The 26,548-nt window shown below is 34.9% G+C and overlaps 2 protein-coding genes across 2 annotated transcripts; both read left to right on the top strand.

The window, feature by feature from the left end:
* Positions 1-1,175: 1,175 nt before the first annotated feature.
* On the top strand, positions 1,176-6,605 carry LOC127846013 (uncharacterized). Its single transcript, XM_052377194.1, has 4 exons — positions 1,176-1,200; positions 3,092-3,189; positions 5,408-5,527; positions 6,396-6,605. Exons 1-4 carry the CDS (start codon positions 1,176-1,178, stop codon positions 6,603-6,605), a joined length of 453 nt encoding a protein of 150 aa, XP_052233154.1.
* Positions 6,606-9,280: 2,675 nt separating this feature from the next.
* On the top strand, positions 9,281-22,890 carry LOC127844190 (uncharacterized). The gene is made up of 10 exons (XM_052374258.1): positions 9,281-9,525; positions 10,619-10,727; positions 12,549-12,685; positions 12,830-13,026; positions 13,662-13,791; positions 14,818-14,915; positions 15,792-15,944; positions 18,586-18,675; positions 21,599-21,773; positions 22,325-22,890. Exons 1-10 carry the CDS (start codon positions 9,282-9,284, stop codon positions 22,567-22,569), a joined length of 1,578 nt encoding a protein of 525 aa, XP_052230218.1. The 5' UTR covers position 9,281; the 3' UTR covers positions 22,570-22,890.
* The last annotated feature ends 3,658 nt before the right edge of the window (positions 22,891-26,548 follow it).

Below are 26,548 nucleotides of genomic sequence, written 5' to 3'. Positions count from 1 at the left end.
GAAGTGTCGTCCCTGATTAGCTTGTGTTGACTACACAGGGAAATCTGATCAAAGACTACACATTGCGCACATGCATTAAGTCCCGTTTTCTCAGGGCGAGTCTTTTCAAACAGAACGATAGTGGATTGTGTATAGTTAATAGCTAAAATATATTAACTGGTCACTACGCACGAAAGAGCAAATATAAAAAGTACATTTCATTTGGAGCGCGATAATAAATCACATTAAATAAAAAATAAAAATAAAAGGCAACGATCAATCTCAATTAACTATCGTGGGAAATTTGCGACAGATGCTTTTAATTGCTATTTCGTTCACATTAAATGATAGATAACAATTAATTACCAACAGCAATATATATGACACGCACTTTTTGTGGGCCGATCCTGTCATCAGATTAATTAATTATGTTGGCGTCATCTCACACAAAATTGCTTATAAAAAAATGTTGTACAACATACAGACATATTTTCATGATAACGTATTTAATTCAAGACAACATATACATTGTTTGACATTTATTTAGCCTATTTTAAAAGAACAATTGCAGAGTTTTCCTGAATTTATGTTCGTTTACAGTTGCAATAAACTTTAGTCTGGATAAAACAATAAAAACAGTATGCACTTATGCCATTTGTATGGCTGCTGCTGCTGCTTCTGTTGCTGTTGATGATGATGGTGATGATGATGTTTATGTCATCACTACTTTAAAAAGCATTTGTATCGGTCACATTGAATAACTAGTTGATATACAACATCATACTGAATATTTTCATCGTCCCAAAATAGTGACTTGCTTGCCAAAATATATGTATGGTTTTTATAATGATATTTTCAGATCTGCACATGCTGCGTATGTTGCAGTTTTAATTAAAATATTGCTTTATCTAGCAGTTGATCTATTTCTCACAAACATATTATACTGATTTAATTTGACTGCACATTTGTTTTTTAAACATGCGATTTCTTGTTTGTTATCAATTTTTAAACAAAAACAACAAGTTTTCACATCTGAAAATTAACAAAATGCATAAAAGTCATTTTTATTTTGACATGCCTTCCTGTATCTAGATTTTGTTCAAATTTAGTCAATTGTTTAATAAGTTATAACTTAATAAAAATATAAATAGAAAAACATAGGCCACCAGGGTCGTTTGTTCACAACTGCATTTTTAATGGATGAAGAACAATTAAAAAAACGTAGGTCAAAACACATACTAGGACATGTATTGCTGTATGCCAATGAAACAGTAGATTACAATGTAAATTAAATCACATATTATGTGTAGCAAGATCCGTTAAATTAGGTTAATAGAGCATCCAATTGAAAACAAGATGTATATCATTCATTTAAAGGGGCATATCGGCGATATTAATAGTAATTCTTGACATGGCTTTACTGTCGCATAGCAAGATTGAATATAAAGTTATCAAAGTAAATATAATAATAAAGACTAAATAAATGTTATACATGTATTATATATCAATAGACTAAATTATGTAAACATTGAAAGTAAACAATAAGAAACTCAGTTGGCAAATTCTCTCTATAACCAATATTGAACAGACACAGATACAATCTGGCATCGGGTGCATGGACATATATTCAGTCGTAAGATAAATACACCAATGACGTGGTATTGTTTAGATTGGCATTCAGATATGAAAGTCATGATGGAACTGCACGATAAAACCCGTCTTTTGAAATTATTAATAACTTGAGATTGTAAATAAATAGAACTTTGTATCAAATAAAATTAGTGTTATGAATTGACTGAGTTGTGTTATCATACTTATAAAGTTAAAGTAAAGCACTACGCTACATTTACCAATTTATTTCGGTATGTCAATGCATACGTAGATTTAAATTTAAATGAAAACACACGTTATGTGTAGCAAAATCGGTAAAATTAGGATAATACTCCCCCGAAAAAAAGTATGAAATATCACGACTGGTATATTTTATTATGAAAAAAAGTTGTTAAGTTTTCATATTTTCAGTATATTCGGTAATAAATTTTACTGGGACCAGGTTAACTACCAGTTAACGCCAGTAGATTGATCATCATCATCACGTGGTAAATACAGGTATGCAAAGTGTGCATGCGTAATGAATTGTATATATGTTATATCTAAAATTATCAATCTTCTTGCGTTATTTATAGTGTGTATATCGTTATGTCACCTATTTTCGCGATGTACTTTCGATTTCACATCGCGAAATGTTATTACCGAGTATACTGAAAATATGAACTTTTTACAAGTAATGTAATATATACCAGTCGTGATATTTTAATCAATATAAACTAATGATTGTAAAAAATACGGCATTTTACAACGTTTCTTTTCTTCGTCGTCTTGGTTGACGGTACCTTTAACAATTTTAGTCAAGATAGTATTTCGTCTGTGCATGATTAAAAAAAACAGTTTATACCCACGGGTATCCCTTTATGTTTAAAGGCTATTAAAATTGACGGAAAATATTAATTTTCGATTTCACTGAAGCAACAGTAATATGATCCAAAAGAGAAGTAATATGATCCAAAAGAGATGTTACAAAATATCGTGACATGAAGCGAGTTTCCGTCTCACTCCAGCAGACCATTTGTTATTTCAAGATGTGAGGTCGAAAGCTTCGGCATAAAATAAATACAGCGTTTTTGTTTAAATAATACAAGGCTTATATAGACTTTGTTTTATATATATTTATAGAGAGAGAGCTTTATGGTTCGAACTCGGCTTGTAGAGAGTCTAGGTTCAGACCGCTGTGTACATACTCATAAACTCGTGACAAACAAAAGATCGTTTCAACGTTTTAGTTGCTGTGGTTCCCATATTTAAAAAAAACTCACATACCTTTTAAATAAATAATTGCATGCATCTCCTTTCATGGCTCGAGTTCAAAATCTATCATGATTACTTCAGTGATCTAATTACATATAAAACAAACGTTTTTATTTTTATGGAAAGTATGTCCATAAAACTAATGACAATATTATTTATTCCATTTAATTGACCATTTTCAGTAAGCATACGAGGCTTTAACCTGTATAATGTTGATGACAACGTATTATCGTGTTCCTTCTTTCAGCATCCGTTGGCCATGAATGCAAGCGCAAGTGTGAAGTGGGGAGGCCAATGGTATGCGAGTATAACTTTACAGTGGAGAACTACTTCACGCTTTCAAGGGTAGGTCTACCAGACTTCCTCCATAGATGGTTATAGATTTTCCTTTATGTAAGGCTAAATATCAAAGGTCAAGCATGTTACCATAAGTAAAATAAAACCAAGACAGTCTCACATTTAAAATGGGAATTAATGCAAAATATCGTTAAACTAGCGTGTAACAATAAATATAACATACAAACAAGAAAGATGAAAAGTGCATGATATGTCGGATTAAAAATCTTGCATGAATTTAATTACGAGAAGATTCATGTAGATATAAAGACCACAAACATAAATGGTGCTCAGCAATTACCAACGACACTCGACCCTCACCAACTGCAATCCACAGTATCAAGCGACACACGAAAATGACCAACGACACTTAATAAGAACTAACAAGCCACGAAAACCCGCACACTATCAATATGTCATAAAGCAACATTTTTTCATCATTTAGACCAAAAAATATTTATTTCTAATATAATATTATCAGAATTTTGTTTCTTGGTCAAAGTAATGGAAAATGTTGTTTTATTGCATGTTGATGGTGTTTGAGTGAATTGACCATGCGCCCAACACCTGTGCGAATATCCACAACACTCGACAATAACAAATTACGCACGAAAACGAACGACAAATGGCATTTAAAAATGACCAACGATATACGAATATCACAAAAGAAAACTGACAAAAACAAGCGAAACACACAATGATTAATGACACTCAACAATGATCAACGAGACACAAATATCACCAAATACTATCGACAATAACAAGCGACACACACGAAAGTGATTAACGACAATCAACAATGACCAAAGAGAAACGAATACTACCGACGACAATCGACAATTACAAGCAACACACGAAAATGACCAACGACCTTCGACAATTATCAACGACTCTCTGGTTATTATCGAGCCCCGATGTTGATTGTCATGTGTCGTTGTTGATTGTCAAACGGTGTAACTTTCGTTGCGTGATTTCAATGTTTAATTGCTCAAAAAGTAAATGCAAAATCAGACATAGGCCAAGATGCTGATAGTATTGACATTTTTTTCTGGTAACCTGAATACATCCTCTTAATTGTATGTAAAATTAGATAAGGGCACGTGTCATTAAATCTGTCACGGATAATAACGGAGAGTCGTGAACGTACATATACATGTGTGTGGGATAATTTGTAACTATTATTATTCTGGTATGTAATGGCTCGTTCAACGGTTAATAAATGCGTACAATATTCAATTCCAAAAAGGGTTACGTTGACATTGTTTGGGTTAAGGTTGATATCATGCTGGGTTGACTTGACATTATGTTGGGTCGCGTTTGCATAACGTAAGGTCAGTGGTCATAATGTTGAGTTTAGTTTTAATTATGCTGGGCCAACTTTACCCAACATAATGTTTACTTAACCCAGCATAATGTTAACCTAACCAAACATAATGTTAACTTAACATTATGTCGACTCAAACCAACATAATCTAACTTAGTTCAAACATGTATGTTACTCTGAACAAAAGGCAACTTTGGCATTCTATAAGTAATTGCATTCAACTGTTTTTAAGGAACAAAAGGAACTTCACTGCAAAAGTGCATGTTAAAAAGAATGTGCAATCTTAAAGGGCAAACAGGGATTTTTTGTATCTGCATTTAAGGTATTTCTAAGTATAAACAGTTCGTAATTTAAATAAAAAAGCATTCGAACTCTGAGAACTCTGAGATAAACAAAAAGAATATAGTGTTTTATTTGCTTGGTCCTTTTCGTGTTTACTTTTTTCCAACATAATGGTGAGCATTTGCTTTATCCGGTATATACTAGCCTTTAAAACACCAACACATATTTACAAAGAGCATCATCGCAGTTGGTTTAACATTTATTGGCACACACAAAGTACAGCATGCACTATACGTGTCTAAGAAAAGCACACGTCTCAAAGTGACATTGGAAATCCCATGTTCGTCTATAAATTTATAAATGCATGTGCGTTAAGTGTCATCCCAGATTAGCCTGTGGAGTCTACTCTAGCTAATCAAGGACGACTCTTTCCGCCATATTAGATTTTCGTTTATAAGAAACTTCAGTTAAAAATTTATTTAAGCAAGAAGTGTTGTCTCTGATTAGCGCGGACTGCACAGGCTGATCTGTGTGACCCTTTATGCACATGCACGAAACCCCTTTTTTCAGACCGATGCTAATATATTTTATGTACAAGCTATATACAAATATCTCAAACAGGCGTGCCACTCGTGTCCATTTGAGGAGGCTGACTGTTTCCGGCCGCACTGCATCTCAACCAATGGCCTCAAAAAGAACGTCCTTGCCGTGAACCGAGAGATCCCCGGGCCTGCAATAGAGGTAAATATGTAATATAGAGGTTCTTTTACTTTAACAAGAAAGGGTTTTCAGAACGTGTTGACATTTCGGTAAAACAATAAATACACGTGTATATGTGGATAGTTAAATCTTATAATATTATTATTGGCTTACGTTTTTGTTTTATAAATATTTGTTGAATCTTATCAAATATGAGCACATAAGAAAGCCAGCCAGTCATCCATTATAATAAATAAATTTCAAACAAGCAATTACATATGTTTGTCAACTCGTATTATGACGACTTTAGGCCGTAAATCCTTTATAACGCTCAAAATCAACGAAAATTTCGTAAAGTGTTTCGTTAAATAAAGTGAACACCTAAACAATCAGTGTTCATTATAGCAATAACCATAATTTCAACGCTAGATGTGGTATGATTACATAGATTTTTGTAGATACAAAATGCTCGTTTTTATTTATTTGTGACACCATTAATTCCAGTTTGACAGTTCATACGACACACGAACACTAAGATGGTACCATGTTAGTGTTCATGTGTCGTATGAATAGATATCGTTGCGCGAAATTAAAATGGAATTAAATATGCAAAACAATAATAAAACGAGCATTTTGTATCTACAAACATCTATTTGACAGACCACATCTGGCGTTCAAATTTCGGTAATTGCCATGAGGAACACTGATTTTTGATTGTTTAACTTTATTTTGCGAAATACTTTACGAAATTTTCTTTGATTTTGAACGTTATAGAGGCTTTAACATTTGCCCCCAAAAGATCTAAGCTCAGTTTATCTTCACGATTACATGTTATCATCCACTACCCTTTTACCTTATAAATAACAAACTGCAATTTCACATGTTCCCCACGTGTGTACTTTCCGGTCAGGTATGCGTGGGCGACACGGTGCGGGTATGGGTGCGCAATCGGATGGAGGACGGCAGCGCAACGTCGCTCCACTGGCACGGACTGCGCCAACGTAACTCCAACATCATGGACGGTGCCTCCCGTCTCACCCAGTGTGATGTAGCGCCCGGACATGACTTCCGGTACCGCATTTCATTTGAGTTTCTACATGGGAAGTTCGATCTTTTCTAGATGTGTGTTGGATTCGTAAAAATTGCATTAAAATAATATTTTTTGGTCAATTTATTTTGAAACCACATCATGCACAATCAAGTTATGGAGCAATATCCAAATATGGAATCAGCACGAATGTCAAATATCCACTGCGACCTTGACCAAGAAGCGAGCGACATTTTGAACATGGTGGTTTATTCGAGGACCAAACATGATCAACAAAGTTGATGACCGGAAACAAGCCTTCAGTTTAGGATATCCACATAAGGAGTCTATATAAGGTTTATCAGTCCCCTACGGCATTGACCTTTGAATGCGTAAGATTTGTTGTAGGCAACACCTAGTCTTGATATGCCTATTATTTGTGCCAATTTACTCTAGAAGCCCATATTGAAGGAAATAGCCATTGGCTGGAAAAGTTTAATATGTTACCATAGGCCGTCCGATAAACAAAACAGGTCACTCTTATATAACCGTTTCCCACTCAGAATCAAAGTGAAAATGGTTATGTGCAAACATCATAAAACTGATCTTTCACTGATAGGAAAAATCACAGTAATCAAAACTTTTGCATTACCAAAACTAATATATCCATTTACAGTTTTAGAAAGACCAGACGAAAATAAAATGAAAACCTTAAAAACAAATATGTTCACATTTTTGTGGAATGATAAACCCGACAGGATAAAACGTGATCAAATTATACAGGAATATGAAAATGGCGGTTTGAAAATGATTGATATAGATAGCTTTGTGGATGGTCTCAAATCTACTTGGATTAAACGATTTATACATCAACCTGAATCAAAAATAACCAAATTATACAGTATTTTTCTAGAAAATTATGGTAATTACTTTATTTTAAAGAATCGCATCAAACCTGACGATATAAACACACTAAACATTCGTTCAGTATTTTTAAAGGACATATTAAAGGTCTGGAATAAGGTTAACGCACAAAATAAAATCGCACAAATCGGAAAAGAAATTATTTGGAATAATTCATTTATAAAAAATTCAAACGGTTTATTTTTCTATAAAGAATGGCATATTAAAGGAATCAACCATATAGAACAAATATACGACTATGGAACAAGGCAATTTTATAGTTTTGAGCAATTACAAAACTTGTACGGGTTAAGTACCAGAGATTTTCTAAAATACTTTAGTCTTATAAAAAGTGTGCCACTAGAATGGAAAGAAAAGCTGAAATCTGAAAACATTAGTAATCAACCGCAAGAATATTTTCTCTCATCAATTTCAGAGTCAACTAAAATCTGTAAATTAGTATATCAAAAACTCGTACTGTCAAAGCAGATCAATCCAATTAGGGCAATTGCTAAATGGGAACTATATTTTTACAAAGAAATGCAAACGAATAAATTGTTTATTCAACCATTTAGACTGACACATGATACCAAGCTAAGATCATTCCAGTATAAATATATTATGCAAATTATTCCAAACAATAGCTATCTATTGTTAAGTGGTTTAACACAATCCAATATTTGTGATTTTTGTAGTATGCCAGTAGATTCGAATGTGCATATGTTTTGGGAATGTCCTGTAATTCAACATTTTTGGAACGGTGTTAAAGTGTATATCGAACAAACAGCGAACTTGCCGTTTATTTCATATTTTGATTATGAACATATAAGCTTCTGTAACGTTTCAACAGGTCATTCGAACATGTCACAGATTGTTAATTTTATCACATTGTTGGCAAAATTTTATATTTTTAGAAGTAAGTGCCAGAACAATATACCCAATATTAATCATTTTATAACATTTCTTCAGAATAGGCTCAAAATTGAGGAGATAATTGCTTTCAATAAAAATCAAATAGAAACTTTTAGAACAATTTGGAATAGTTTTTTAAGATAATTCATTTAAAATTGTAGTCTGAATATGCATCTTTATGCTTCGATATATTTTGTCGAATTGTATTAAATTATTTTTTGCTACAGTCTCATGTAAGACTCTCGACAGATGTTTGTAGTATTGTTTTTTCTTTGTATTTTTTTTCTGTTATAACTCCATGCGTGTAAGTGTATTGTGTATTGATGAATAAATAGAAGAAATATATATATTTAAAAGAAAAAAACAAAAAAAAAAACAAAAAAAACATCATAAAACCAGAGCAGACAAGGAGTAACTCGCAGTCTGTTCAGGTTTTATGCTGTGTGCTGCTCATCAGTATATAAGGATTGGAAATGAAGCCTTTAAAACTTGAATCTAGTAAAAAAAGATCTTAAATTAAATGTAACTTTCTAAGGGACTACAAATGCTTCAAAATACCTATATATGGTAAAGGGATAATATTTACTAGTACGTTAATTGCTGCCTATGAACTTCATGTCAAAAGTATTGGAAGCAATGATAAACAGTTGAGCTTTTCTAGGATGTCTTGTTGTGTTATTAACCAGTATTCAAAAGTTTAATACTCGTCTTGACCTAGCTGCAAGCTAAGCATTCGATAACTTTGTATAGTTGAACCTACAACTATGTTTGTCTATGAAGTTGTTCTGTAGTTGACCTAACGAATTCCGCCACAAATATACCTTTGAGTTAACTTGAATGAAAACTTTTTCAACGGTTATAGTCGACACGAACAATTAGAAACGGTTGGGTTAGTAGAAATACATAACTTTTTGTTACGTCTAATAAGATACGTAATACAAAGCTTTTGATTACATGTACGAGTTCAAGGCGGACAACGCGGGCACGCACTGGTGGCACTCCCACACGGGGTTGCAGCTGGGCGACGGCCTCCACGGCGCCTTCATCGTTCGGGAGCCACCGGAGACGGATCCGCACTCCGCCCTGTACACAGAGGACCGCCACGTGATGGTGATAAACGACTGGCCTGACCCGCCACAGATGTATCGCTACATGGAAGAGATGCAGGATCAGTGGATTGTCCCCATGCCAATAAATGGTGGGTGGCGCCTACAGTCTCAACATTTTGCAAAAACCTTAACCGCTTAGAGACGATTTTGTGACTCAGTTGAAGACCCTTCGAAAATCATTTTTAATTAAATATCTTCCTTCTTAGATTCAAGTTGTATAGGCTATATTATGAACTCTTTTATACTGATAAACAGCAAACGACTTGAAAATTGAACAGGATGCGAGCAACTCTTGTTTGTGGTATGCGAGGTTCTACAATCAAACGACGGGTTTTGCAATATTTCGTCTAGTTTGAGTCCATTTCCAATCAAAGGGCAGTTTGCGTCCATAACCAATCAAAGGGTAGTTTGCGTCCATTACCAATCAAAGCGTCTTTCCGATACTCAGACTCGCTTGCCTCATGCAAATGTTCAATAACCAAACAACGCGTATATCAATAGTATTCATAGTTAGAGTAATGCCATGGTAAGTCTTGTTTGAGTCATGCAAAGACCCCATAATCAAAACACGGGTCTTGCAATATTCGACCTACTTTCCGTTTTGCAAGGCTTATCTTACATTAAAAATTGGATATCTTTTAGTATTCTAAACAAGGCATGCCACTTGAGGGACAAATGTTCGGAAACTAAGACACTATTTGTCCACTACAGAAATGTGTTAGATGATTTTTTGCTGATCTAAATGTGCTATCGAATACTCATCTAATGAGTTGTCAGATAATAAGATAAAACATATTTGCACGACACAAATGATATGATCATTTGATCGGTTATATTTAGCTTATGTGATGCAATTGTCACATCAAAACATGTTTCTTCAAATAACACCCTAACGTTATAATGTGTCCAAATTACTGTAATATAATAATATAAGAAATAAAAAATACTTAACTATTGCTCCAAAATAAGCTAGCGGTATCGTGTGCGTGTTTTCAAATTAAATATAACATTGTTTGCCGCTATACGATATATGTGTATTAACATAAATGGTATTCTCAAGTTATTTATACAAGGGTTGTATGTGTATAGTCTTATTTTATTTACGTTTGTTCTCTTGTTTATATTGCGTAAGTTTTATTTACCGTTTAGGATTATGCACAATTCATATTATTGCTTCAACAGTTCTCGTGAACGGACGTGGTCGGAAACACCTGGTGTCCCCTCCGGTAAACTCGACTTACAACGCCACCTATACGCCTTTCCAGCGGTTTACGGTCTACCCCGATACCAGGCAAGTTCGAAATTCGCGGTGTTCTATCCTTGAGTTGTAGATACATTGATGGAGGTATTGATATATTTTCTTGCCCAAATTCATTCGCAGTGTACAAACGTTATAACTTGGATAGTATGTGGTTAACTTCAAAACTGCACACGAAGAACAAACGTAATTAGTGACGTTTATATGGTGTTTTGTTTTAAAGGGGCAGTCAACCAGATTGACGATGAAAGAAAAGTTCTAAAATACCGTCATTAAATGCTTAATATTGATAAATTTAAACATTGGATCTAAAAATGTTAGTACAAAATCCAGAATAAAATGAAAACATGAAAAAAGTAACCCTCAACAGGGCTCGAACCACTGACCCGTGGAGTCCTGGAGTAAAAATCTCCCATTTAGACCACTCGGCCATGCGTGCTCATGCAATGAGCGTTGTATTTTATAAATTAACTGATCGACATACTCGGTCAAATTTTTTTCCGAATATACTGATAATATGAAAACTTTACAACATTTTGCAAGTAATCCAATATACCAGTCGTGATATTTTAATCAATATAAACTAATAATTGTAAAAATACGGTATTTTAGAACTTTTCTTTTTTTGTGATATATATCAATCTGGTTGACCGCCCCTGTAACATTCTTTGAGGAAGAAGCGTTAACGTTAACTTAACATATGCGCACTTAGAATAAACGTAATACATGACGTACATAGAGGGTAGTAGATGTATAACTGTTCGCTTGGTATGAACATAGTGTACAGAGGCGATTTACACCAAAATATTCATCAAATCGTAGTGCTTTAATGCATGTCAATGCCTTCTTTTATTTGGTTCATGAAATGTCGATAAGAAACAATGTATACAATGTTTTGTTTTATAGACAGCAGTTTTTGACACTGTATAATTCGTAAATACCTCATCATTAAAATAGATCATTACAAATTAAATGCCTGTAGTTTTCAAACACATCTCATAAAAAATAAACAAAAGTAATACAAAATAAAGCTCACTAATACATGCATAAATGTATATAATAATGACGAATAAAATAAAAATGTTCTGAAGATTAGTTATGTTTATTAAAATCTTGCTTAGTTTAACCCATTTATGCCTAGCGTCTAGAAAAAAATGTATTGGCATCATGCGGCGTCTCATCTCGGTCTACGCTGTTTGCTTATAGGAGTTTCTGTAATAAATATTCTAAATATAGAAAGAAATATACTAGACATCCCTAATTTTGGAAATAAATTGGTCCAATTTAGAAGGATGGGAAAGTCCACTAAATGGGTTAAGATGTACGTGCGCTTGCATCATAACCTTACAGAGTTATATTTAGGAAATAATAAACTTGCAATATCATGTTCTCTCTTGCAATATCATGTTCACTCTTATTGTTTATTCGAATGAAATAGGTTAAATATAAAATGCACTCTATTATGGTTCGTATGCGATATGCGTCCGCAGCATCCGCGCAGCCTTGCTAACCCATTTATGCCTAGTGGACTCTCCCATCCTTCGAAATTGGATCAATTTATTTCCAAAATTAGGGTTTGCCAAGACCTTTCTTCTAGACACTAGGCATAAATGGGTTAAGAGCTATTTTGGCCTCTAATGAGACCATGAAATATTTCGTGACTTTATACCGGAAAGCGTGGCTCCTGACAAGACTACGCGATTCGAAGCTGGTAAGATATGGAATAAGACACATTTTCGCATGACGCGGGTCTAATAATATTGGAAAATAGTGTCATTACCGTAATGTTTCATGTCAATAAAATATGACGCCAAAATAGTCTCTTGTTCATGTATACCTGTTGTCTTATATCAGGTACCGTTTTCGAGTGATAGCTGCAGCCACCCGCTGCTTCTTCCGGTTGAGTGTCGACAGCCACCCGATGATGGTCATCGCCTCCGACGGCGTCCCGATAAAATCGGCTACGGTGGAGTCTCTCATCATTCATCCAGGTCGATATTGTTTGAGAAATATTATGTATAATAAAGAAGTCACGTAGCAAAATGTCTTCCTATACGACGAGTATATGTGGCATTACATACGCATGTATAATACATAGTACTGATAACTTAGTTAATCAGTTTGTTGTGCTGCAGGTGAGAGATACGATTTCGTTTTGCACACCATGGATAACCCTTCCGGAAGCTTCTGGATCCGGATCGAGGCTCTAGGGGACTGTAAGCCCGCTTCCGGTCACGGGGCCGCCATTTTGTATTACGAAACTTGCGAGATTTGCAACGAAAACATACCACTTCCGGTCGGTGATCCGTTTGCGTTTACATACACAGGCCTGGTACGACTTCTCCACTTTCTGATTTATTATATTTTTAAGTCAACTTAAACGTTTAAATATTGTGTTAATTCATCCCATAGATTTCGACATACATGTAATTTCATACTTGGCCAATTTTACTATTCTCAACGCGTTGTACTACGGTTTCTACATTGTGAAAAAAGCATACAAGATTGCTTAAGCCATTAATGCCTAGTGGACTCTCCCATCCTTCTAAATTGGATCAATTTATTTTCAAAATTAGGGATTTCTAGTATACATATTTCTATATTTAGAAAATTTCTTACAGAATTTCCTTTAAACAAACAGCGTAGACCCAGATGAGACACCGCATGATGTGGCGTCTCATCTGGGTCTACGCTGTTTGCCAAGGCCTTTTTTCTAGACGCTAGGCATAAATGAGTTAAGCTTCAATAAGAAGATATCAAATTATAAATAAGGTTTACATGCTATAAGTGGCAATGTGTTTTATTGTCATCATGCGACAATAGCTCGCTCTTAAATTATTCCATTTAAATAACGATTTATATACTTAACACAATGAGAACGTATGCGTAACATGTTAATAAAGTTATAATGAAATATAATATATTAGTTATTTAGTATAGTGCTTTTTTTGCGTTATTTAATTTAAGGTAATGAATCCAGAGATCGATATCTTAACGGCTCACACTGGAAACAACTTGCACCTTAGCGATCTTCGATACGAAACCTCTTCGGACGAAAACTATACAACAGAGACCGTACACTCCCGCCACTACCTACGTAATGTCCATGTTTCAGCGAACGTTTAAAAAGTAGTTTGTTTCCAATAACCAGACCGACTTTAATTTTTTTATTCTGACCCTAAACAGTTTGTTGGTTATTTTTTCTGCCGTCTCTTACCTCTTTTCCGTATTATGAATTTTGGTTTCGATCACTTATGCTATTTTTCTACATTCGATCGTATTTGCTCAAGTATCAACCACGTTTACATATAAAGAATGAATGTTAAATACAGACCTGATCGATTTCTGTCATGTAACACCCTTTCAATGGCTTATTGCATGGGGAATAACCTGTGTTTCAAAAAAACGTTTAGCGACATCATAAGTTAAGCAGACTTATTTACCGAACTTTTGTCGGAGATCTTGCGGCAACAAACTACTTTTTTCACCAACACATTCTAGTGCAGATCAAAATATCCTGAAAACGGGCCTTTCTCTGTGAAAAAGGGGTTCAATGCATGTGCGTCCCAGATTAGCCTGTGCAGTCCGCATAAGCTAATTCGGGACGAAACATTCTGCTTTTATGCTTTTAAGATATATTGTTTCTTTTTGTGTTTTGTGTTGTTTCTTCTTAGCAAGTTTAGGCGTGAAGTGTCGTCCCTGATTAGCCTATGCGGACAACACATGAATTAAACCCCCTTTTCACAGAGCACGGTCCAAATGTAACCATTCTTTTAGATGATCGTTCCTTGTCGTTTTCTAATTGTCTGGTGTACACTTATTGCTTGGACTTTGCCGAAGAAGTAAATTAAATAATAATAATTCACGTTAAACAGAAATTATTAAGAAAAATAATGTATATGTTTTCTTTACCGATGTTATCTTCCTTTTCCACACACAACAACACTTTTACGACAGTTGACGAAAACAAAAATCGGTAAAAGAATATTTAAAAAGTATTAATTTATATTTTAACCGGATATTAACAGTTGCAGATATCGGTAAATACTAGTAGTGTTAGGAAGTATTGTATACGTATGTATCGCATGTGTGCATTTACTATATTTCCCTTACTCGTTTCCAGATCTCCGTTACCAGACCAACGACAACTCCCACTATAGTCATCCTACTTTGTATCCCCAGTCATCGAGAATGGGATTGCTAACGCCGACCATTAACAATGTATCCTTGCGCGCAATGAGTCCTATTTGTTATCCGACCATTAACAATATTTCCATACGCCAATTTGGTTCTATTCGAAAATGTAATATCGTATTTTTGTTAATTACTCTACTACTGAATATATATTAAGTAGTGTTCTAAACAGCTTAAAAATGACGAGTGGCCATGTTGGATACAATTGGCATTCTGTTCACCTGCGCCTGCCGTTATGATGTTTTCCCTCGCATTTGCAATAACTAGTTATGCGTGGTATCGTTCTGTTTGCTCGATGTTCTATTAATAATGTATGCAGATGCCTAGTGTTTCCATGCCCAAGGTTCACATGTCCACTTTCAAAATGTCTTCTGTCGATTAATTCTATAAGAAATTGTTGTTGTTTTCTCTGTTTGTGTCAAACCTTTAAGCATTCTTTAATCTTGTGGCGTGCTGTCGTTTTTTCCATAAGCGGTCAACTTTCCAAGGTCATCAATTCTAGTGTTTTCTTTAAGGCTTAGTTTTATGCCACAGCGTTAATTCAAGGCCACAGAGTTACTTCAAGGCCACATAGTATTCATTCCGTGTACAAGTCCACTATTTTTTTGACATTTTCTGCCAACTTTTGTCTCAGTTTACGGATCGAACGATGGCTCATTGCAAGTTTCCTTTGCAGAAATATATTGAAGTTCAAATGATAAGGAAAAACTGTGAGCTGTGACCACACCAGGGTGCCAGCACACAAGGGCATAATAATGCAGAAAAGGGTGGGCTTTGTAGTTATGGTTTCACAAGATTTTTAGTACCAACTTGCCTAGCGTGCTCTCGTTCAGTTAAGCGCGGAACGGCCCAATTCTTCCAAGCCGATTACCGACCGGAACATTCTTCTTTAACGCGCTTAAGATAACAAATTTCATTCCTGCCATCCCATTGGCCACGCAATGGGATGACGTCAAAGACAAGCGTTTCTGTAATGCGTCGACGCTGGATACCACCAACGACTGTAACAATGATCTCTGCCACTGCACGCATTTACTAGACGTACAACTCGGCCAGGTTGGTATGAAAAGATATACAAAACTCCTTAACGAGTCTTACACTCATCATTTAAGAAAATCGGATCAAACGAATTTTCTGTGTTTGTGATTGGTCGTTTTCATGAATCTTAACCCATTTATGCTTAGTGGACTCTCCCATCCTTCTAAATTGAATCAATTTATTTCCAAAATTAGGCGTGTCTAGTATATTTATTTCTATATTTAGAATACTTCTTACAGAAATTCCTTTACGCAAACAGCGCAGACCCTGATGAGACATCATGCGGCGTCTCATCTGGGTCTACGCTGTTTGCCAAGGCCGTTTTACCAGACGTTAGGCATAAATGGATTAACATGAAAAACAAATATTTACAACATTGTGTTATTATGTATTTAACCAATAATTACAGCCAACTGCTCTTAATCAAAACATTTTTGTTAAAGAAACAACAAACACGATTTTGATTTTACAAGAACGGATAGGATGTGCATGATGCAGTATTAAAATTTCGCATTATTGGCGTCGCTCTGGAAATCGGCGACTAGTATGTAATGCATTTTTGTTTCGCTTATGGGAGGAGAAGTTATTTTACGGATCAATGTATATATTTTTGTTTTAAGAATATCTTGCATAGTGGTGATTTTTTTTTTTGTGTAAATTAGTGTAAATAAGTACTGCATTTGTGCCTATTACATTTATTACACCATTTATTGCCAATTATGCAAAGCTAATTGTTTTAATTAATAACTTATCCACAACTGATCACAGGGGAAAGATCACAGGGACTGTGCAAATACGCGAAACTTTCTTGTTTTATATAAAAACATAACATAATCAAAATATATTTATTTTGTGGTTTTTCTAATTTGCTTATTTAGTGGAGAATCAATGTAGTACGATATTTGACGACCTATCGCGCAAGTAAGTTTATTGGAAGGCGTAGTGGTACGAAAACGTACAATGTAATAGTTTATTAATAGCCATATAATAACGATCGCTATACACAACTTCACCAAATAGCAGTACATAAATAACTCAGTTGGGAGAGCGTTAGACTGAAGTTGTTTACGCAACAATCATCTAAAGGCCCCCGTTTCAATCCCGGATTCCGGCACGAACGGAACAGTTCGGCGGCTGACATTTTTTTTTCAGTCAGGTTAATAAATATAATAAAGCTTAATTTTATGTAGACATTTTAAAATCCATTTTACTACATTTTTATTAAAATTAATGTATGCCGCGTGGTGACAACGATAATTAAAATTTCTTACATCAATTAAATATCTTATAAAAAAGTACACGTGTTTTTACATTAACAAATAGATGCAAACAGCACATCTATTATCCATGTTTTTTTATGGTTGTCTATCATAGGCTCTAAGTACTATCCCTACCACATATAGAGCGCGAAGCGCGACACGTATTATTGATTGTAACAATGAGTTGCGATAAAGGAAACAGCCGCTTATCAAGGAGGAGCTGTGTCCCAGCAACCCGTTTCCCTAGAGTAAAGCACTTCTCGGAGTTTTTTTTTAAGAACCACATATAGAGCGCGAAGCGCGACACGTATTACTATTCAGGTGGTATGGGCCCTTTAGCACTATCCGACCATTACGTCCATAGTTATCTTCCTCAGAATTTGCGTAATTTTGAAATCGTTGTTTGAAGTCCAAAATTTTAATCCGATTGTTCCCAAACTTGCACAGGTTTTTTTATCAATGAGGACCCAACCCAAACTCTATATGAGCAATATCGGACCATAAGTCCAGAATTATGTCTCTTTGAATTGAAAAATAATAGTGAAAAACTGCTTGGTTAGGTGATCATGTCAACATTTTTCATCAGATTCTTTCCAAACTTACAGTGTCTTCATATCAATGAGCATTTTTACCTCATTTAAAATGAGAAACATCGGGACAATAAGTCCAGATTTTTTCTATTAAATTTGACAAAATAAACAATTTCCACTTGTTTAAAAGATTTCACAACTTTCGTCTGAATCTTTCCAAACTTGTTAAGTGTTTTTATATCAGTATTACTCGAACCCTATTGAAAATGATGAATATCGGAGCATTAAATCTATTATGATCTTTTACTGAATTTCAAAGTATTGTGAAATGCAGCTTCTGTATGCAATTTACAGTTTTCATTCAATTTTGTTCAAACTTTTACAGTGTTTTCATATCAATGAGTACTCAACCCCTATCGTAAATAAGTAACGTAAAAATAAGTTCAGAATCATCTCCCCTTGAAGTTGAGAAAAATATGAAATTACGCTTACAAGATGAAGCAGAATTTTTAAAACCTACACAGTTCTGTTCCATTAATGAAAACTGCACACAGATGCCAGTAAAAAAGGAAACTTATGTAAATAAAATGAACTATGAAATATTTGGGGGTTACAACACAAAATCATAGATAATGGTAATTTGGGGTTATAACACAACATCATAAATAAGGGTTATTTGGTGGTTATAACACAAACTTATAGATAATGGTTATACCAGTATCTTTTACGTTTAGATCCTGTAGCATGTATGGCTAAAGCAATAAGCCCCTCGAAAACTTTCAGAATGGATGCATTGGTACATGCGTTGTTTCCCCATATTATCAATGTGCGAATCCTTGCACGTTCTATGCGGGTTGTTGTTGTCTGCAGGTGGTCGAGTTGTTCATGTACTCGCAGTCAGAGGATCCCCACCAGATGCATCTCCATGGTTACAGCTTCCGGGTACTTGGCAGCGGATGGGTATGCGTTAAATATGTGCTGAATATTATTACACACGACAATACTTGGAAGTACAATGATTTTTTCCCTAATTTGATAAATTTTCCGCGCCTAGTTGGAAGAATTAGCGCGAAAACAACTAACAAAAGGAAAAGTCGCGGAGTGAAAACTTCAGATTGGGAATTATGGGTCTTTTAATTGCTTGGGTACCTAATAACACAAACCCATCTTAATATTATTTTACATGCCTTTATGCTGAAATGTTCTATTTCAGTAGTCATTGTATTTGTTCACTTGCATACCATGAAATTTTGGAACGAAATTGAAGCAACTTTCCTTCACTTTTGGATTATTTTTTTGGTACAACTTTGGATTATTTAATCGTTTTCCTCGAATGGTACAGTGCCTATTACGGATACTTTATACAGAAAGGACAATATCGCTGCATTACATATCTATGTATATGTTTACAATGTGAATTTTCTTTAAAAATCGGTATAAGTCTGCAAAGAAATATGGCCATACAAACTCATGCCAATCTGTTGAATCTCTTTTTTATGCAAATATACTGTAGATTATTCATATTTAAGAAATAGTAAACTCCACTGAGGTCCCTATGGCATTATAGTGACCAGCCAGGCAGCCACAAACCGTATATGGACCGAAGCCGTAGGCTGATTACATAATTCTAAGGCCTAATAACATCATTATTTGGACTAATTACCTCATTATAAGGACTAATTAATCCTTGTTAGGACTAATTACCTCATTGTAAGGGCTAATTACATCATTATAGAGACTAATTACCTTATTATAAGGGCTAATTACATCATTAGAAAGACTAATTACCCTATTATAAGGGCTAATTACATTATTATAAGGACAAATTACCTCACTATAAGGGCTAATTACATAATTGTAAGGACTAATTACCTCATTATAAGGACTATTTTCGTCATTATACGGACTAATTACCTTATTATAAGAATTAATTACCATTAAGACCTAAGTATCTCATTAATAGGGCTAATCACCTCATTATCATGGCCTAGTATCTCATTTATATTATTATTGAATTTCTCATTATTTTTTACTTAGTTTTTTTTAATTTAAACTTGGTATTTTCATTATTCACGGTGCCTATACCACGTGACTTTTTCGGATCTGTGTTGGGACCGTTTGCACGGTTAGAAAAATGTCGGATCAGTGTGGGGACGAACACTCGGTTGCACTTTACTGAAAAATACGTATTTGTTTAACAAAAATCATGATACCTATCGAAAACTCTCACGAATGAGCGGGCTATCCCACTCTATCCCATTAAAAATAGTGAGATATTAAAAAAGAGATCCTTAAAAATGTTAACTGTGTCGCGCTTTATTCTCCCAACACAGATCTTAAAAAGTCACGTGGTATAGGCACCGTGTTATTGGGACTATGAATTTCATTTGTAGGACGAAACATCCAATGTTAGGACTTATTATCGCAAGTAAAGGACTAAGTATCTCATTTTAGTACTTAGCGTATTGTTAGGATTAAAGGGATCTTTTCACGGTTTGGTTAATTGACAAAATTGAAAAAAAGTTGTTTCAGATTCGCAAATTTTCGTTTTAGTTATGATATTTGTGAGGAAACAGTATTACTGAACATTTACCATAATCCAATATAGCCATTAGATGTATCTTTTGACGATTTGAAAACTTAAAAATTATAAAGCGTTGCAACGCGAAACGATTGAATAATTTGGAGAGTTCTGTTGTCGTTTAAATTTACGAATCTACGAAAATTGCTTTTATAAGGTATAAACTACTTAAACTGTGTATACTTGGCGTAATAGCTGAGAGGGCTAATGCGTTTATACTTCAGACTTACTCCAAGGACTCCACTGGTTCGAGCCCTGGTACCGGCTACTTTTTTTTCCTTTTTTAAATTTTATTCTTGTGTTTTTTACTGGAGCTTTTAAGATCCAATGTTTACATTAATCAATATAAAGCATTTAATGACAAACTTCAAAATATGCCAAAATCTGTGAAAAGGCCCCTTAAAGCATCACATTATTTGGACTAAGTATCTCATGATTAGGACTAAGCATCACATTAGTATCTCATGATTAGGACTAAGTATCTCATTATTTGGACTAAATATCTCATGATAGGGACTTACTTTCTAGTTTGAGGACTAAGTATCGCATTATTAGGAATACGTGCGTCATTAATTGGGACTAATGATCTACTAAAAGGGACTAAGTATCCCATTGTTGGGACTATAAATATCTCTTTATTGTGAATGAGTGTCTCATGTTTAGGACAAAGTATATCATTAAAAGATCTTATTGACTCATTACTTGGACTTAATTTATCTTTATCATAAGTTATCTTGAGTTTCACTTCTTTATATTATAAGCAACTAGATTATTAAGACGACCGTAAGTATATTATTTTATAGACTAATAAATCTCCTTATAAAGACTTATTACCTCATTATTAGGACTATGTTTCTCATTATGTATATCATTATTAGAACTTTCAAAACTAACTTTCTTATAAAGTATTATTATCTCCAATTTACGACATGTCTTCGAAAAAGACGTAGAAACCTAACCCATTTATGCTTAGCGTCTAGAAAAAAGGACTTGACAAACAGCGTAGACCCAGATGAGACGCCGAATGATGCGGCGTCTCATCAGGGTCTGTGCTGTTTGCTTTAAGGAATTTCTGTAAGAAATATTCTAAATATAAAATAAATATACTAGACATCCCTAATTTTGGAAATAAATTGAACCAATTTCGAAGGATGGGAGAGTCCACTAGGCATAAATGGGTTAATATCTCTGGAGTTAGTGGAACACATTGATAATAAATACGGAGGCAGTGGAACGCTTTTGTACACTATTAACTAAATTCAATACATCGAAAATAGTAATTTTTTTTTTTTAATTATTTAGGTTCACAATGCAACTTATCCGGACGCTTACCAAACGATTACAATGGATGACGTCATCAACCGAGATAAAGCGGGAGAATTCCCGAGAAACCTCGTGAATCCCGTGTACAAGGACACAGTGACTGTCGGCAGCAAGGGTGGTTACGCGATTATACGCTTCAAGGCAGATAACCCAGGTAACACTTTTTTTGTATTTTAGAGGATGTCAATAGTAAAACTACACCGAATATACATTAAATGACTTATGCTGCACAAGTTGAGTCTCTAAATGGTATGGGCTTGTTTTCGGTCCGATTACAAGTTATTTCTGTGGTAAAAGGTGTCAATAAAGTATATCTTGACCTGTGTTACTGGATGCTAAACATATTAATGCATAACGTATTGTCACGTGTTGCATGGTTGCAAATTGACGTGAAAAACATTATGAAGATCTAAATACCGTCTAGATACAAAATTTGTGGCAAGGTAATATGGCTTTCTAGCACCCGCAAACCGGAAATTATTCATCGCATTTGACCGGCATCAGTACACCTTTCTTGAAAAAACAAACACTTTCAGTTCTGTTTGGAGGAAATGCAAATAATTCTATTGTTTCTTGTAAAATATACATGATAAACGACATATGGAACGAATGGCACGGATAAATCACTCTGTTTATTTACTAGCTGTCGTTTGAAACCATATAATCTAAATATTCACTTAGATTATCTGATCAATTCTCTTTCAGGTATTTGGCTCTTCCATTGCCACAACGAGGGACACATGATGCAGGGAATGGCCCTTGTCTTCAAAGTGGGAAACACCAACCAGTTTCCGGTTCCGCCAGCTTACTTTCCCGTCTGCGGGAAAACAATCACCGACATGCAGACGAAAAATCTCCACCCTACTTCCGCTTCTGACGGCTTGAACACCTGCGCTTTTATCTTCGGTTTTGCACTGTTGTACAAATATGTTTGCTTTGATTTAATTTGAATGCTTAGACTAAGAACGTGTCTGCGTATCGTTAATTGTTGGCATACCTTAAATATGTCGTAACTATCTTAATGTATGGTTTGTGTGGTGTTGTGGATTATTTTATACCCCATAGGGTTTACTCTGGATGCTAAGAGGGCCGTAGCGCTTAACTTAACGAGAGCGCAAATGGCGTTGACAGTCTATTTGCAAGATACAGGGAAGTTTCTGCTGAAGTAAATGTTCAAGGATACGTTTTCTGAATGAAAATGTAAAAGGCTATCAAAAAGATTTTTATGCAGGACAAAAATATTGACAAGTAATCAAAGTACTCTACCTCGCAGGAAGCAATACTATAAGTGTCTCCCTTTGTTTTCAAGGGATGTAATTCTTTTAACTTTGCATTGTAGATGGTAATTTTCTACAAATAAAATTCATGAAATCCCAATATATCTAGTCACTCGCTTTTGCCAATAATAGAATTATTTTACGAACGAGATTTGTTTTAGTTTCTAAGAACGTTTTTTTCACGTAAAACGGTCTTCGAAAAATTCACTAAAATGGTGCAAGTAATGTTCTTGGAAGAAAATGTTAGAAAAAAGTTTTTAAATAAAAAATGGTAAAAATTACGATTAACGAAATACTATATTAAATATCTATTTCGTCTGCCGAAAATCAGGGAAGGCGTGGAAAAGGACAACCGTTTCCCCAGTGATTTTGAAATGCGGTGTTACAAAAGCCTATTTGCGTTCCAAATACACTAAAAGAGCTGTCAGAGGACAGCGCGCTCGACTATTCGAGTGCTTGACAGTATAACGTAACCCATCATGGAGAAGGGGGGGGGGGGGGTGGGGGTATAATGTGGGTGTGTGGTCATTTAATAGATGATCCTTCAAAAATAAGGAAAACATTTTATTTATTAATTAATTTTTTTTTGGGGGGGAGGGGGGGATTCTGGGGTGGGGCATGGAGATGGTTTTGGTGGAGTGCATAGTGTTATGTCAGGTAAGTGTTGTTTTGTCAAAGTATGAATCTAATGTGATCATAAATAAAGAAGTTATGGCAATTTAAGCAAAAGTTTAATTATCTAATTATAAAAGGGGCCATCATTCTGTCAAAATGCTTGATACAGTTGTCTGCTCTTGTTTATAGATTGGTGTCATGTTGGTAAAGAAGTATGCAAAATATAAAAGCAATATGTCAAAGGACAAAGGAAATATTTGAGGTAGTACGCACACTTTAACATAGATTTATCAAAAATATGCATATTTTAAGTATAAAAGGGGCCATAATTCTGTCAAAATGTTTGATACAGTTGTCTGCTCTTGTTTATTGATTGGGGTCATGTTGGTAAAGAAGTATGCAAAATATAAAAGCAATATGTCAAAGGACATAGGAAATATTTGGGGTAATACGCAAACTTTAACATTTGCACGCTAACACTAACGCTAACGCTAACGGGAACGCCGATGCCGGGGTGAGTAGGATAGCTCCACTATATATATTTCATATATAAAAGTCGAGCTAAAAACTGTTCGTAGTTTAAATCGTTTGACCTCCAATCATTAATGCACATTTAATTTGTCCAAGTAACCCATATCAGCCACCTGCAGAGCAGCAGAAACCAATACACATCTCTGAGTAAATCTCGTTGTCCTATTTTTAGATCAGCAACTTGATACCTTGTTGTTCTATGTTTAGATCAGCAAACAAAATGAAAGTGTTTGTATTGTTCTTGTACAGTAGTATTTAGTGATGCCTCCAATCACACTTTCAGAGTCACGTCATTCGGAAATGGGTCTTAAGGAGTTTCGGCTAGCGTAGCTCAAACCCAGCCTGCGCTATTGCGCCTGCCCAGTAAAATCCTGCAAGGCTTCATGATCTCATAGGCATCTCCTACACCAGACTGCGAGATGCGCAGGCTGGGCTAGAGCATATAGCATTAGACCCATTTGCGCATGACGCGGGTCTCTAAGAATCTCATTGCGTCCTGTTTATGGAACATTTACTGACAATACTTTTCAAAACAAAATTGAAGTCAAACTGTGTTATTTAAAGCAAACTGGAAGATTTTGACAGCCTATTCAGGCCATCAGGAACGAATTTCAGACAGTTTGACCGAGCACGGCAAACGTTTGTGGTTAGATAATGCAACGATTTCCCTATTATCATACCACTATACTGCAGCGTCGTAGCCACGCTGAGGCACACCGAGGCAGCTGCCTCGGCTAAAATTTGAATAGCAATGTTGAGATTACACGGAAAAAAATGAAAATTTATGCCAAAGAATAAAATCTATATAAGAAATTGAGACAATTTAATGAATTTAGGCACTATGATATTCACAAACAAATATTATCATTTAGCGCAATTGGTTCATGTTGAGGCAGATAATTATTTCAATTTAAAAACTTCAATTGATGCCAAAATGTCTCAGGAAAATGATTTGGGAAATCCGTATATTAAGCAAAGCGTCGCACTGTACACTTCGATGGTACAATCATGGTGGACATCGGAACGTACCGACCTAGAATCGGGTGTTTTACGGCCAGATCTGGATCTATTTTGAACCTAGACACACTTCGGATGGTTGGCGTTTTCGGCTTTATTAGTATTCTCCTATTTATGGCCGGCGTCGAGTTAAATCCGGGACCGTTTCAGGTGGTAAGAATCTTTGTTTAAATTAGAATTTTCAAATCATGATATCCCGCGTATTAAACTTTTTTTGATATAAAGAAGTTGAAGTCTTTTTAATAGTCAATCTAGTTGATGATAGACCTGAAAGAAAATGATGACACAGTGCTAAAACAAAATTTTAAACAAGAACATTGAAAAAAGGCCAGAAACTTTACTGATCTAAGTTAAATATCTGTACTCCTCATGATAATCAATACGTCCCTGTGACGCAATCGGTAACGCGTCAGATTCTGGATCCATTGACCACTATTATATTGTCACTGCGTTGATTCGAACCCCAATAGGTCCGGTTTGTTTTTTCCAAATAACTTTTCCATCAATGATCCTTTTTATATGTGCTTATGATTGAAAACGCTTTTGATTTAATGTATTGAAACATTTTTTAAAGAGCCCTATGATGCTTTCAAGCTCTAAATGGAAAAAAATCGTCCATATTTCTTCACTTTGAACCTATCTGAACTACAACAGCAAGTTTGCTGATTTGATGCAAACTCAAAAATAAGTTAAATAACATTTATAAAAAAAACTCATAACGATTAATATCTAAAGTAAAAATAATGTAATTATATAGTAGGATGTCAATGTATTTGTGCATAAACACATTCCAGTTGAAAACAAATTCTTTAAATGTGGGATTCGACTGGAGACAGAAGAATTGAATTAGCGTTCAAAAAGATTGATATTTTAAAGTTGAAGAATATTAAAACATGTTAAGACAGTGAAAAAGAGTTTCATAAAATATGCAACATGATTCGCTAAATGGTTTGATAACTTTTTTGTATTCATATTATAAGGTAGATCTATATTATTTTAGTATTTCAATAATAAATATGTAAATCACATTCTATCATCCATATACGCTGCGTCTCTTTTTTTTTCTTTTTCTATCTGACTTCAAATGATTTATATGATTATTTTTCTGTAGTAAAGGTTGTTACATCATTGTCACTTCAAACACCGTATATGGTAACATAATCTAAAATTGACAATTAACTTGTAGCATATTTTTTGCTATCTTTATTTATACTAAACGGTCACATGTAGCGTCCACGATTCCGATAATTTAGGTATAAAATGTGGTTTAAATGGCCTTTAAAACGCACCAGAGACGTTCTAGGTATAAAAAATATCCGGGGGGGGGGGCATGCCCCCGGATCCCCCTAGAATGCCCTAAAATACTGCCTCGGCTAAAACTTGGATCTGGCTACGCCACTGTACTGTTTCGGTATTGTTTGCTCTCTTACCGTGCAATAAATACTGTGTTATGATCGTTTGACGATAGTCCATTATGTTTTCCCTTGAC

This window comes from Dreissena polymorpha, chromosome 9, assembly GCF_020536995.1.
Source record: "Dreissena polymorpha isolate Duluth1 chromosome 9, UMN_Dpol_1.0, whole genome shotgun sequence".
Classification (NCBI taxonomy): domain Eukaryota; kingdom Metazoa; phylum Mollusca; class Bivalvia; order Myida; family Dreissenidae; genus Dreissena; species Dreissena polymorpha.
This window is presented reverse-complemented; position numbering and strand designations above follow the sequence as displayed.

Coding starts and splice junctions, on each gene's coding strand:
- LOC127844190 (XM_052374258.1), top strand. CDS start 9,282: ATGTACGAGTTCAAGGCGGACAACGCGGGCACGCACTGGTGGCACTCC. Junction 9,526..10,618: donor TGTCCCCATGCCAATAAATG/GTGGGTGGCGCC, acceptor TTGCTTCAACAG/TTCTCGTGAACGGACGTGGT. Junction 14,916..15,791: donor TAACGCCGACCATTAACAAT/GTATCCTTGCGC, acceptor AACGCGCTTAAG/ATAACAAATTTCATTCCTGC.
- LOC127846013 (XM_052377194.1), top strand. CDS start 1,176: ATGGATGAAGAACAATTAAAAAAAC. Junction 1,201..3,091: donor TGAAGAACAATTAAAAAAAC/GTAGGTCAAAAC, acceptor TCCTTCTTTCAG/CATCCGTTGGCCATGAATGC. Junction 3,190..5,407: donor ACTACTTCACGCTTTCAAGG/GTAGGTCTACCA, acceptor TATCTCAAACAG/GCGTGCCACTCGTGTCCATT.